The sequence below is a fragment of the Perognathus longimembris genome, chromosome 15 (assembly GCF_023159225.1).
Source record: "Perognathus longimembris pacificus isolate PPM17 chromosome 15, ASM2315922v1, whole genome shotgun sequence".
In the NCBI taxonomy this organism is placed as follows: domain Eukaryota; kingdom Metazoa; phylum Chordata; class Mammalia; order Rodentia; family Heteromyidae; genus Perognathus; species Perognathus longimembris.
In genome coordinates, this window is record NC_063175.1 from 57,812,974 (window position 1) to 57,825,064 (window position 12,091).

At 51.1% G+C, this 12,091-nt stretch overlaps 1 protein-coding gene across 3 annotated transcripts in view; it reads left to right on the top strand.

The window, feature by feature from the left end:
- Znf236 (zinc finger protein 236) overlaps positions 1-12,091 on the top strand; it is a 70,102-nt gene that overhangs the window by 44,137 nt on the left and 13,874 nt on the right. For all 3 annotated transcript variants that reach the window (XR_007213358.1, XM_048363130.1, XM_048363131.1), the window contains exons 18-24: positions 269-420; positions 2,348-2,560; positions 5,404-5,686; positions 8,198-8,301; positions 10,131-10,496; positions 11,178-11,323; positions 11,415-11,658. Coding sequence is in view for 2 of the 3 variants with exons in the window: in XM_048363130.1 (XP_048219087.1) it covers positions 269-420; positions 2,348-2,560; positions 5,404-5,686; positions 8,198-8,301; positions 10,131-10,496; positions 11,178-11,323; positions 11,415-11,658 (1,508 nt within the window). In the remaining variant the exon portion in view is untranslated. The remainder of the gene's footprint in view (positions 1-268; positions 421-2,347; positions 2,561-5,403; positions 5,687-8,197; positions 8,302-10,130; positions 10,497-11,177; positions 11,324-11,414; positions 11,659-12,091) is intronic.

The window sequence follows — 12,091 nt, forward strand, 5'->3', positions numbered from 1 at the left end:
CACGATAGAAACTGTGTGTTAGTGATCACACTTTGTGCAGAATGAGCACGATTGGAACTCTGCGTGTTAGCCATCATGATCTGAGCAGAGCAAGCACGATTGGAACTCTGCGTGTTAGCCATCACGATCTGAGCAGAGCAAGCACGATTGGAACTCTGCGTGTTAGCCATCACGATCTGAGCAGAGCAAGCACGATTGGAACTCTGCGTGTTAGTGATCACACTCCACAGAGCAAGCATAATTGGAACTGTGTGTGTTTGAATTTTAGGTGTGACTATTGCAACAAAGGCTTCAAGAAATCCAGCCACTTGAAGCAGCACGTGCGGTCACACACAGGGGAAAAGCCCTACAAGTGCAAGCTCTGTGGGCGTGGCTTTGTTTCATCTGGTGTCCTCAAGTCCCATGAGAAGACTCACACTGGTAATGGTTTAATTGTGCCCATTTTGTCTTTTATATGGATTTCTGTGGAGATGTAGTCCATGTACCACTCAGTTCTCTAACAGTATTTAACCCATTGGTTTTTGTTTTTTTTACAATTTTGGAGTTCTGCAATCACCGACACTATACTTTTAGGACATTCGTTTCGTCATTCACCACATTCCCTAAGTGTCCCCAAGGAGCCCCTTGGTCTGCCTTGGCCTGGTACATGGGTCTGTTCTAGACACGGCCTGGGAATAGGTGGTGACTGGCGTCTCTCCGGCACACAGTATGACCTGCATCAGCACTGCGTTCCTTTTTATTTCCCATAACATCCCTCTGTGTGCATAAACGTTTCGTTTATCAAACTTTTCCACCGTGGCTGCACTGTGTTGCTTGTTCACCAGCAAATGTATGAGGTTCTGTTTCTCCACATCCTTTGCTTGTCACTGTCTGTCTTATTCAGGCAGTAACAAGAGTGACCATCCTCAGAGATTTGATGACTTAAAGACTCATTACATATTATTTACATATCTCCAGTGGCTAAATGACTTTTTTCTTTTTGGTGCCAGTCCTGGGGCTTGAACTCAGGACCCGGGTGCTATCCCTGAGATTTTGCTCAGGGCTACTGCTCTACTACTTGAGCCACAGTTCCTCTTCCATTCTTTTTTTCTTTCTTGATGGTTAATTTGAGAAAAGAGTCACACAGAGACTTTCCTGCTCAGGCTGGCTTTGAACCACAATCCTCAAACCTCAGCCTCCTGAATAGCTAGAATTACAGGCATGGCTAATTATTATTTTGAACTTTCTGTGTACTTATTAAAAAATATCTACTGGTCCTATGCCCATTTTTATATTTCATTACGTGTCATCTTATTGTAGAATTGGTAAGTTTTTTAATATACTCTGGTTATTGGATGTTTAACAGATGGTCTGTATGACTTGTAATTAAGTATATTTTCAGTGTAGTACAGTTATCTGTTTAGTCCAGTGTACTTATTTAGCCTATTGAAAATGTACACAGTGACATCAGTATTCTGTGGATAGTGCTTCTGAAAAGAACACGCGTGACCAAAGCGAGGCGACGTGTGAGGCCCGGTCCTCTGACAGGGCTGGGGGCTGTGTAGGGGCTGCTGGGGTGACGTGTGGGAGGCACTGTGGAGCCGACGGTGACGGCTGAGCCAGGGCAGAGGACCGGGCCAGCGGGAGCACCTCTCCTAGCCCAGGGCCTGATCGGGAACGAGCTTGGAGATAGGCTCTCCAGATTCCTTCTGGAGTCTGACTTAATCTACTTGAACCTGCTGGGGCAACGATAGGAGGATAGGGCTTAGAAAACCTTTCTGGGGCCAAATCTACCAACTTGTTACATCACTGTAACAAGGTGTGAATGACCGGAGGCAGAGAAAACTCTGGAGGCTGGCTGTTCATCTTAGTAGAGAATGTGGTGGAGCCACCACCTGGGTTCCCAGCCATGTGGCAAGTGGAGATGGGAGGACACAGGCCAGCCTAGGCGGAAATGCCAATGACATCCTATCTCACTCGCAAGCCAGGCAAGATGACATGTACCCGAGAGCCTCGTTTCTGAATCCTAACCAGGGGGAGGTGGAGGAATTCAGGGCTGAGGAACCATGACGGCCATGGGCGAGTAGTAAAACCCTATCTGGAAAACCACTAAGTGCACAGAGGCTGGGGGTATGGATGGGTCCATTGGTGGGATGTTTGACTAGCAAGCCCATGGTCCTGAGTTCAAACCTCAGCACTGCCAAAAACAAAATGAAGACTATAATGAGATGTCCTCTCAGTCCTGTGTTCTTAAGCCAGTTCTTTTCCTAAAAACTGCACCCCACGGTACATTTGGGGAGGTCTTGGGTGGCGTGTGCCTTGGCGTGCGCATGGCTTTCCTTGATGCTCTGGTCTTGGCGTGGCACAGGAGTAAAGGCATTCAGCTGCAGCATCTGCAACGCCTCGTTCACCACCAACGGCAGCCTCACGAGGCACATGGCCACGCACATGAGCATGAAGCCTTACAAGTGCCCGTTCTGTGAAGAGGGATTCCGCACTGCTGTTCACTGCAAAAAGCACATGAAGAGACATCAAACGGTCCCCTCCGCGGCAGCCACTACTACGGAGACAGAGGCAGGAGGTATTCACTCAGCACCGAGTGATGGATTACTGTCCAAAGCAAGGCGCCCAGTGTTAGTGGTGTGTGTGTGTGTGTGTGTGTGTGTGTGTGTGTGACAGCATGGAGGTGCCCAGTGATAGTGGAGTGGTGTGTGTGTGTGTGTGTGTGTGTGTGACAGCACGGAGACACCCAGTGATAGTGGAGTGTTGTGTGTGTGTGTGTGTGACAGCATGGAGGTGCCCAGTGATAGTGGAGTGGTGTGTGTGTGTGTGTGTGTGTGTGTGACAGCATGGAGGTGCCCAGTGATAGTGGAGTGGTGTGTGTGTGTGTGTCTGTGTGTGTGTGACAGCACGGAGACACCCAGTGATAGTGGAGTGGTGTGTGTGTGTGTGTGTGACAGCATGGAGGTGCCCAGTGATAGTGGAGTGGTGTGTGTGTGTGTGTGTGTATGTGTGTGTGTGACAGCACGGAGGCACCCAGTGATAGTGGAGTGGTGTGTGTGTGTGTGTGTGTGTGACAGCATGGAGGTGCCCAGTGATAGTGGAGTGGTGTGTGTATGTGTGTGTGTGACAGCACGGAGGCACCCAGTGATAGTGGAGTGGTGTGTGTGTGTGTGTGTGTGTGACAGCATGGAGGTGCCCAGTGATAGTGGAGTGGTATGTGTGTGTGTGTGTGTGTGTGACAGCATGGAGGTGCCCAGTGATAGTGGAGTGGTGTGTGTGTGTGTGTGTGTGTGTGTGACAGCATGGAGGTGCCCAGTGATAGTGGAGTGGTGTGTGTGTGTGTGTCTGTGTGTGTGTGACAGCACGGAGACACCCAGTGATAGTGGAGTGAGTGTTGTGTGTGTGTGTGTGTGACAGCATGGAGGTGCCCAGTGATAGTGGAGTGGTGTGTGTGTGTGTGTGTGACAGCATGGAGGTGCCCAGTGATAGTGGAGTGGTATGTGTGTGTGTGTGTGTGTGTGACAGCATGGAGGTGCCCAGTGATAGTGGAGTGGTGTGTGTGTGTGTGTGTGTGACAGCATGGAGGTGCCCAGTGATAGTGGTGTGTGTGTGTGTGTGTGACAGCATGGAGGCACCCAGTGATAGTGGTGTGTGTGTGTGTGTGTGTGTGACAGCATGGAGGCACCCAGTGATAGTGGAGTGGTGTGTGTGTGTGTGTGTGTGTGTGTGTGTGACAGCATGGAGGTGCCCAGTGATAGTGGAGTGGTGTGTGTGTGTGTGTGTGACAGCATGGAGGTGCCCAGTGATAGTGGAGTGGTGTGTGTGTGTGTGTGTGACAGCATGGAGGTGCCCAGTGATAGTAGAGTGGTGTGTGTGTGTGTGTGTGTGTGACAGCATGGAGGTGCCCAGTGATAGTGGAGTGGTGTGTGTGTGTGTGTGTGTGTGACAGCATGGAGGTGCCCAGTGATAGTGGAGTGTTGTGTGTGTGTGTGTGTGTGTGTGACAGCATGGAGGTGCCCAGTGATAGTGGAGTGTTGTGTGTGTGTGTGTGTGTGACAGCATGGAGGTGCCCAGTGATAGTGGAGTGGTGTGTGTGTGTGTGTGTGTGTGACAGCATGGAGGTGCCCAGTGATAGTGGAGTGTTGTGTGTGTGTGTGTGTGTGTGTGTGACAGCATGGAGGTGCCCAGTGATAGTGGAGTGGTGTGTGTGTGTGTGTGTGTGTGTGTGACAGCATGGAGGCACCCAGTGATAGTGGAGTGGTGTGTGTATGTGTGTGTGTATGTGTGTGATGGCCCCGAGGCAGCGTGGTTGGTGAGGTCACAGCTTTTCTCCTCCGGGGCTGCAGCCCTTCCCCCTCTGTGTGTAGTCACCTGACCTTCAGGTCACAGAGCTCGGGTCCGTACGTGTGTAGTCACCTGACCTTCAGGTCACAGAGCTCGGGTCCGTACGTGTGTAGTCACCTGACCTTCAGGTGACAGAGCTCGGGTCCGTACGTGTGTAGTCACCTGACCTTCAGGTCACAGAGCTGGGGTCCGTACGTGTGTAGTCACCTGACCTTCAGGTCACAGAGCTCGGGTCCGTACGTGTGTAGTCACCTGACCTTCAGGTCACAGAGCTGGGGTCCGTACGTGTGTAGTCACCTGACCTTCAGGTGACAGAGCTGGGGTCCGTACGTGCTCCCACTGGATTGAGAGCGCTACCAGTGGCTCCTCCGTTTTGGTGCAGCAGCTCCTGCGTGGGCATTGCAGGGCAGCTGCTCCGCCAAGCCGTTGAGGAGACAGCTCTGAGGATGGAGGGTGCTCTGGTCCTAGGGGTTTCGTTTCAGTTTGTTTCTTTATGAGCGCTAGTCCTCATGTCTTTAGGTAGATGCCTCATGTTCTATCACTTGACCCACACCCCGAGTCCTTTGCTTTCACTTTGTTCAGCTGGGGGATGCTAACATCCCTAGGGACATTGTGGAGCTTCGGCTCACCTCCTCTGCCTCTTGAGCCCCTGGGACACAAGCAGGTTCTGCACTGCTGGCTTCCGGGCACTTCTGTGACAGTCAGGCTTCCCCCTGTCGTCTTGGTGCTGGCTGGGCCTCGCGTCATGGCCTGGCTCTCCTCGAGTGGCGCGTGCCACAAGTTACCTCGGTAGTTCGTTACCAGTGTTGCAGGCACACTGTCTGTAACCTGCTCTCATGGCTTTCCAAGTTACAGAGGTACAATCTTGAACTTTAGTTCACTGTATTTTCTTTTTCTGGAACTTGCACCAAGTGGCCATTGCATGTCTTGGCTCTGTCTTGTATGACTGAATGGCCTCTGTCCCCAGTGTCCATCTTCCCTCTTTTCCCGTCATTTTGTGAGCTTCTAAGAAGGATGATGCAGGTGAGAACTTGGGCTGTTGTGGGGATTCTGACCATCTTCCTGTGGGTTATGTAGACACATGTGTGGAGGATGAAGAAGAAAACCCTGACAGAAGTGCATCACGGAAGCCCCGCCCGGAGGTCATCACGTTCACAGAGGAGGAGACGGCCCAGCTGGCCAAGATCCGGCCCCAGGAGAGCGCTACGGTGTCGGAGAAGGTGCTAGTGCAGTCAGCTGCAGAAAAGGACCGCATCAGTGAGATGAAGGACAAGCAGGCCGAGCTCGAAGCAGAGCCCAAGCATGCCAACTGCTGCACGTACTGCCCCAAAAGCTTCAAGAAACCCAGTGACTTGGTGAGGTGAGGCGGCCATCAGCCTCCTGGGTGGCCCCAGACCATGGTGTCCGCCTCCCATCAGCAGAGGCACGGGGGGGGGGGGGGTAAATCGGTGGGAATTCTCTAGTAAGCGCATGCTTGGCAGCAGTGAGGAAGTGGCGGCGGCCTGTTTTCTCTGCTTTTTGTGTGTGTGTTTATGGTGGTGAAGAAAGTGAAAGCTGATTGTTGTGTTGAGGAAGACGGGTGCTGCGCCCTTAGGGGTGGCTGCTCAGAGGGTCGAGGGTCCACGTGCGTCGGGACACGGAGGCAAGAGACGCGTGGTGCTAGGAGGAGGAGCTCGGCCCTGTGTCCGCCACGGGCGGAGGCCCGGCTAGCCATTCCCTCACGCTGTTAGCACGCGCTTCCATGTACAGCCAGGGGACGCTTAGCTTTGCTCCCTGAGATGGAGCTAGCAACTGTTTTGTTTCTCACAACTCTCTTGCTCCTTGTCAGCTCCATTGTTAATCCTTATATTCTCTTCTCTTTTGGTTTAAGAGCTGGTCTCATCTGAGACCATATTGTGTTATGAGGTAAGAATGACTGGTGCTTCTAAACTGCCATCTAGATCCGCCCCCAGCAGCTGGGATTATAGCCCAGCATCTTAACAGACAGAAGAACTGTGCCAGCCTTAAGATGACTAATGACAGACAGAATGCTCCGGAACCAGACGGGGAGCTTTCCTCGTGCCCTGTGTCCCAGGAGGTGGAGACAGGCAGTGGAGGCTGAGGGAGGTGTTGGAGGGGGCAGCCCCCAGGGGAGTGTGAGCAGCCAGGAGGGTGCGGTCAGCAGAGCCAGGCGCAAGGCAGAAGGTGTGGACGTGGGAGGCCTGAGAGAGAGACACGCGACAGGGCAGGATAGGAAGCCAGGAGCTGATGGTATGATCTGAGGTCAGCTAATAAGACAATCGGATGCTAAACTACAGAGAGGACTTGCGGTGGGGTTACTCATGAAGTGTTGGATGCTTTGTGCTTGTGGTCCAGCCCAGCCAGAAGCTGATCTGGCCTATGAACTGACCAACAGGGAGGGCTCTGTCCTGGCTGGAGTTAGCAGGGAGCATGGATGGGACAGTTGTGTTGGGCACAGAGGCCAGTAAGGAGGAGTGGAGACAGCTCTGAGCCTGCAGACTGCAGACCCCTGCCAGACTGCAGGCCAGAGTGCGCCGCTGAGAAGCCAGTAGCCTCAGCTTTGTGTCCTATCCAGGCTCAGCCAGGGTCATCATAGAACATGTCACAGTCCAGGGCGGAAGATGTTCTGCTCCCAAAAGATGATCACCGTTGCCCATCTGCTGTGTGTTCTCAGAAATGCCTGGGCATGTCCACCTACATGAAGTTCTGCAACTCCGGTTTTCATTTTCACCTACCAATGAGTCCTGGACATCTTTGTCAACACCTATACGCTTACTTGATTTCTCCTTGTTAATGGTGGCATAGTGTTCTGCTGCTGGGTTTGCCAGAATTTGGTCCCCAGGCCTGCTGCTGGCCATTAAGTGCTCCTGGTGATGTAGAGGAGACACTTAGGTGTGTCCTCAGAGTTCTGGCTGGGCTCGCAGCCCGCTGCCGGCCATCCCCAAAGGGTCTGGGCGCCGCGCTTCCATCCCGGAGTCCTCCAGCACCTTGTGCAGCGTGCTCTTGGATTCTGAGCATGTTTGCCTACAACACACTGTCCCCTCTCACTGTGCACTGTGCACTGCGCTCTGCCCCTTCGTGTATCTGGAGCTGGTTGTCTTCTTTCTTGCTGGTTTGTAGGACACTTTAATTGTCAAGGAAATTAGGCCTATCTGCCTAAATCCTACAGTTATTTTTGTACTTAGATTTGTTTATGGTTTTTTGTTGGACTTTGATGGTAGGAACTTCTAATGACAAGGTTACCGATGGAGAATGACAAGGTCTCAGGAAAGGATTTGAAGATAGGGAATATTAGAGTTTGAGAGATTTTTTTTTTTTTTTTTTGGCCAGTCCTGGGCCTTGGACTCAGGGCCTGAGCACTGTCCCTGGCTTCTTCCCGCTCAAGGCTAGCACCCTGCCACCTGAGCCACAGCGCCGCTTCTGGCCGTTTTTCTGTATATGTGGTGCTGGGGAATCGAACCTAGGGCCTCGTGTATCCGAGGCAGGCACTCTTGCCACTAGGCCATATCCCCAGCCCCTTGAGAGAATTTTTTGAAAAGCCTTTTTATATGCCTGTGTTATTAATTTACTGAGAGATTTTTTTTAAGGCAAAGATCCAAATATTATTTCCATTACTTGCGAGACTATTGGTAGGCAGACCTCTCTTTTTTTTAATATACATTTTATTGTTACTGTAGAGGTGATGCACAGAGGAGTTACATGAGTCGGGGTGCGGTGTATTTTTGTGTAGTGAAGCTTAAAAGTTTGATTTGGCCACATTTAATCAGAACTTAGTAATGGATTATTTTTATTAAGTTCTCAAATTGTGAAATTTGTAAATCTGTATGCAGTTTAAAAGACAAATCACTTAGAACAACTGGTTTTTGGACAGGCATGTTCGCATCCATACTGGAGAAAAGCCATATAAGTGTGATGAGTGTGGGAAGAGTTTCACAGTGAAGTCTACCCTCGATTGCCACGTGAAGACGCACACAGGTAAGGAGCACCCCCGGTGGCATGGGCAGGTGCCAGGTGTTTATATCAGAGCAGAACTTTGGCCTGAATATTGTCAAAATTTAGAACAAAATGTAAAATTCAGGACCTACAGAAACATAGACGGGAGACTTTTTATTCTTGTCAGGCAAAATGACCTAAGAAAAAGGGAGTAGATCTCAAAAAGTCCAGTTGCAAGTTGTCTTCTTAGGCTTATAGATTTTCTTCTCAGACATGACCTCAGTCAGATTCAGTCTGCTGCCGTTTCATAGACTCTGGAGACTCGGTATGTCTGACACCAGTCACTGGGCTGCACTCCTGGGACTGTCTCCTCAATGTGTGAGGAGAAAATCTTACGAAGGGAAGAATCACCCATGTGTATTCCTGGCCAAGGACCTAGGAGTCAGTGTTGCCCATCCAGATGCAGTTCTCTGCCCTTGAGTCCACCCCACAGTGTGGCGCTGGGATCAGAGAGCGGCTCTCCTCTCTCTGACAGAGACTCCATGTGCGAGCCAGGCAGGCTGCTTCCTGAGCTGTCGGGTCCTGCCGTGAAGGGAAAAGGGCTGACTGTGTACTTCCCTCGCGAGACACACTGCGTAGAATGCGGTGGGCACGTAGTCCTCAGCAAAGATTAGAGGCAGCATAACCATCAGTCACAGGGTGGAGATGGCCAAACTGTCGTTAACATAGGGTTCTAAACAGAAATGGAATTTATGCAAGGTTCTATGATAATTTCCTGATAGGCTGTTTAGAACTGTATAAGCAGACATGGGAACATTTAAGAAGATTGTTGATTGTAAGTTGAGCACTGGTGGCTCACATCTATAATCCCAGCTACTAGGAGGCTGAGATCAGAGGATTGCAGTTTGAAGCCAGCCCGGGCAGAAAAGTCTAGGAGACTCTTATCTCTAATTGACCAGCAAAAAAGCTGGAAGGGGAGCTGTGGCTCGAGTGCTAGAGTGTCAGCCTTGAGCAAAAATACACGCTGAGGGATAATACCCAGGTCCTAAGGTTAAGCCCCAGGACTAGCACCATGAAAAAATAAAAGATGCTTCTTTGTACAGCCGTCGTGCCGTTTGGTGAGGCTCCTTGTGTCTGTCTCCCGTATCATGCAGTGAGCTTGCTCAGGGTGAGTGGGGTGGGTTAGCACTTCTCACGTCGGCAGCCCCCTCCATACCGGCTCAGCTCAGGACCCGAGGGCTGGCACAGCTGCGCGGGTGGGGCTCACCTGTGTAAGTGACCGGCCGTGCTGCTGCCACCCCTTCCTCCGCTCAGGGGGTCACTCCACAGCAGGGCGGAATCAGAGTGGTGCAGTCCCCCTGCGATCCTTGCCTAGGCGTAGAGGAGAAGGGAAGCCAGGAGACCTTCCTGTCCCCAGGATCTTCCACACGTACCTCTCGGGCTCGCTACAGGCAGTCATGGGAGGAACCCAACAGGAAGATGCCTGGCGGTAGACACACAGCCTGGGGCAGTTCCTGCACACCTGCTCCAAGTACGGTGTTGGTGTTCTGGTTGTTCCTGTGTGACAGAGGAGAAAATAAAAGGATACTGAGATGGTGACAGTGAAGATTAGGGCCCCGGCACCCCACCCTTCGCCTCCAGCAAGTGAAAATCAGACACTCTAGGCAGTACTTGAATAGTGCTTTGGTTTCAGGACACTGAAGTGTAGAGGGCTGTGAAAATCCTAAGTTACAGTTGTCGACAGCACTGCAGTTTCTAGAGCTGCTGGCGTCGTGCTGTGATCCAGAGCCTCTCTCCTGCACTTCCACTCGCCTGCGAGAGCGTCTGTGAGTGCCGAGTCCCAGCCCCCACTCATTCCGTGGTTTCCACAGGTCAGAAGCTATTCAGCTGCCACGTGTGCAGCAATGCCTTCTCCACGAAGGGAAGCCTGAAGGTCCACATGCGCTTGCACACGGGAGCCAAGCCTTTCAAATGCCCGCACTGCGAGCTGCGCTTCCGCACTTCAGGACGAAGGAAGACCCACATGCAGTTTCATTACAAGCCAGACCCGAAGAAAGCCAGGAAGCCGGTGCCACAGAGCCCGTCGGAAGGACTGCAGCCTGTGAACCTCCTTAGTTCTTCTTCCCCTGACCCCAGCGTGTTCATCATGAACAACTCCGTGCTGACGGGGCAGTTTGATCAGAGTTTGCTCCAGCAGGGGCTGGTGGGCCAGGCTATCCTGCCTGCCTCCGTGTCAGGTGAGGCCTCGCATCGGGGTGGCCTGGCCACTGGCCGCGCATGTCCCTAAACAGAGGAAGCACCACTTTGAGCAGCAAGAATTCACGTTTCCTCTCACAGTCACCTGTCCCGTCCACTCTCCGTTCCTTTTCCTGTCACATATTTACTTCTTAAGACCTCAACACTTCGATTCGTTTTTGTTCTTAAACTTCTCTCGACATTCCCAAAAGCTTGTACTTACACAGATACATTTTACTGTAGTGCCTTATCTAGTTGTCATGGGGACCCATAGCCTTTAAAAAGAATTATGCTCATTTGCATACTTACAAGTAGAGGTAGCAATACTGCCGGTGTTCGGACATCCTACGTGCCTTTCCTTTTGAGTCTGACTCAGTCCGTGAAAACAGTTGTGTAGCACTTCTTACCGGTTGCTCTGTTTCAAATCTTGGGCTAACTGGTAGGCTCTTTTGAGTCACCTTTCTGGTATGTGTAAAAGGGAAGAGATTTATTTCACCATGTTTTATTTTGTTAGGATTCAGTCAGATAGCATAGATACTAGTATTCTCTAACTAGTTCGTATTAGAATAACGTCAGCCTTGCATGTTTATGTAAATAGTGAGCTTCTATGTAAAAAGTGAGTTCTGAATTTCAGACTTGAAAGCATTTCTCATACTCGGTCCTTCCCTTTTTCTTGTGACCAGCTGGTGGGGACTTGACAGTGTCCCTGACAGACGGGAGTTTGGCCACCCTGGAAGGCATCCAGTTACAACTGGCTGCTAATTTGGTTGGACCAAATGTTCAGATTTCAGGAATTGATGCCTCCAGCATCAATAACATCACCTTGCAGGTATGGTAACTGCCATCATTTTTCTGTCTCAGTATCGCCTAAGTCGCATAGAAGCAGGACATTTTTGTGACACATGTCTCTTGCTTTTCAGATTGATCCAAGCCTTTTGCAGCAAACGCTACAACAGGGCAGCCTGCTCAGCCAGCCGCTCACAGGGGAGTCAGGCCCGGCCTCACAGAGCAACTCTGTCCCGACGACTCCAGACAGCACTGTCCCAACCAGCGTGGTCATTCAGCCCATCCCAGGCCTGTCCTTGCAGCCCACGGTGACCTCTGCCAATCTGACCATTGGCCCACTGTCGGAGCAAGAGTCTGTGCTGACCACCAACAGCAGCGGTAAGAGCTGGACGCTCATATAGACTCTAGCAGTTGGAGATTGCTTTGTGCTGACCACTGCATATTTGATCAGGACATAATGATACCATTTTCTTTGTAAAGCTAAAGCTCTAAGAATAAACTAAGTTTGTCTTGGTTAAAGATAGTCATTTAGTATGTCTGTAGATTACTACATTCCTAGATTTGCTTTCCTCATGCTGGCTTCCCTTCTCATCCTAAGGCTTTCTGTTATTAATTAGTCATTCATTTATTGCAGCACTGGGGGTGAACTCCAGGGCTTCATGCCTGCTGGGACTATTTTTTTTTTTTCTCTTGCCAGTCCTGGGGCTTGATCTCGCGGCCTGAGCGCTGTCCCTGGCTTCTTTTTGCTCAAGGCCAGCACTCTACCACTTGAGCCACAGCGCCACTTCCGGCCTTTTCTATATATGTGGTG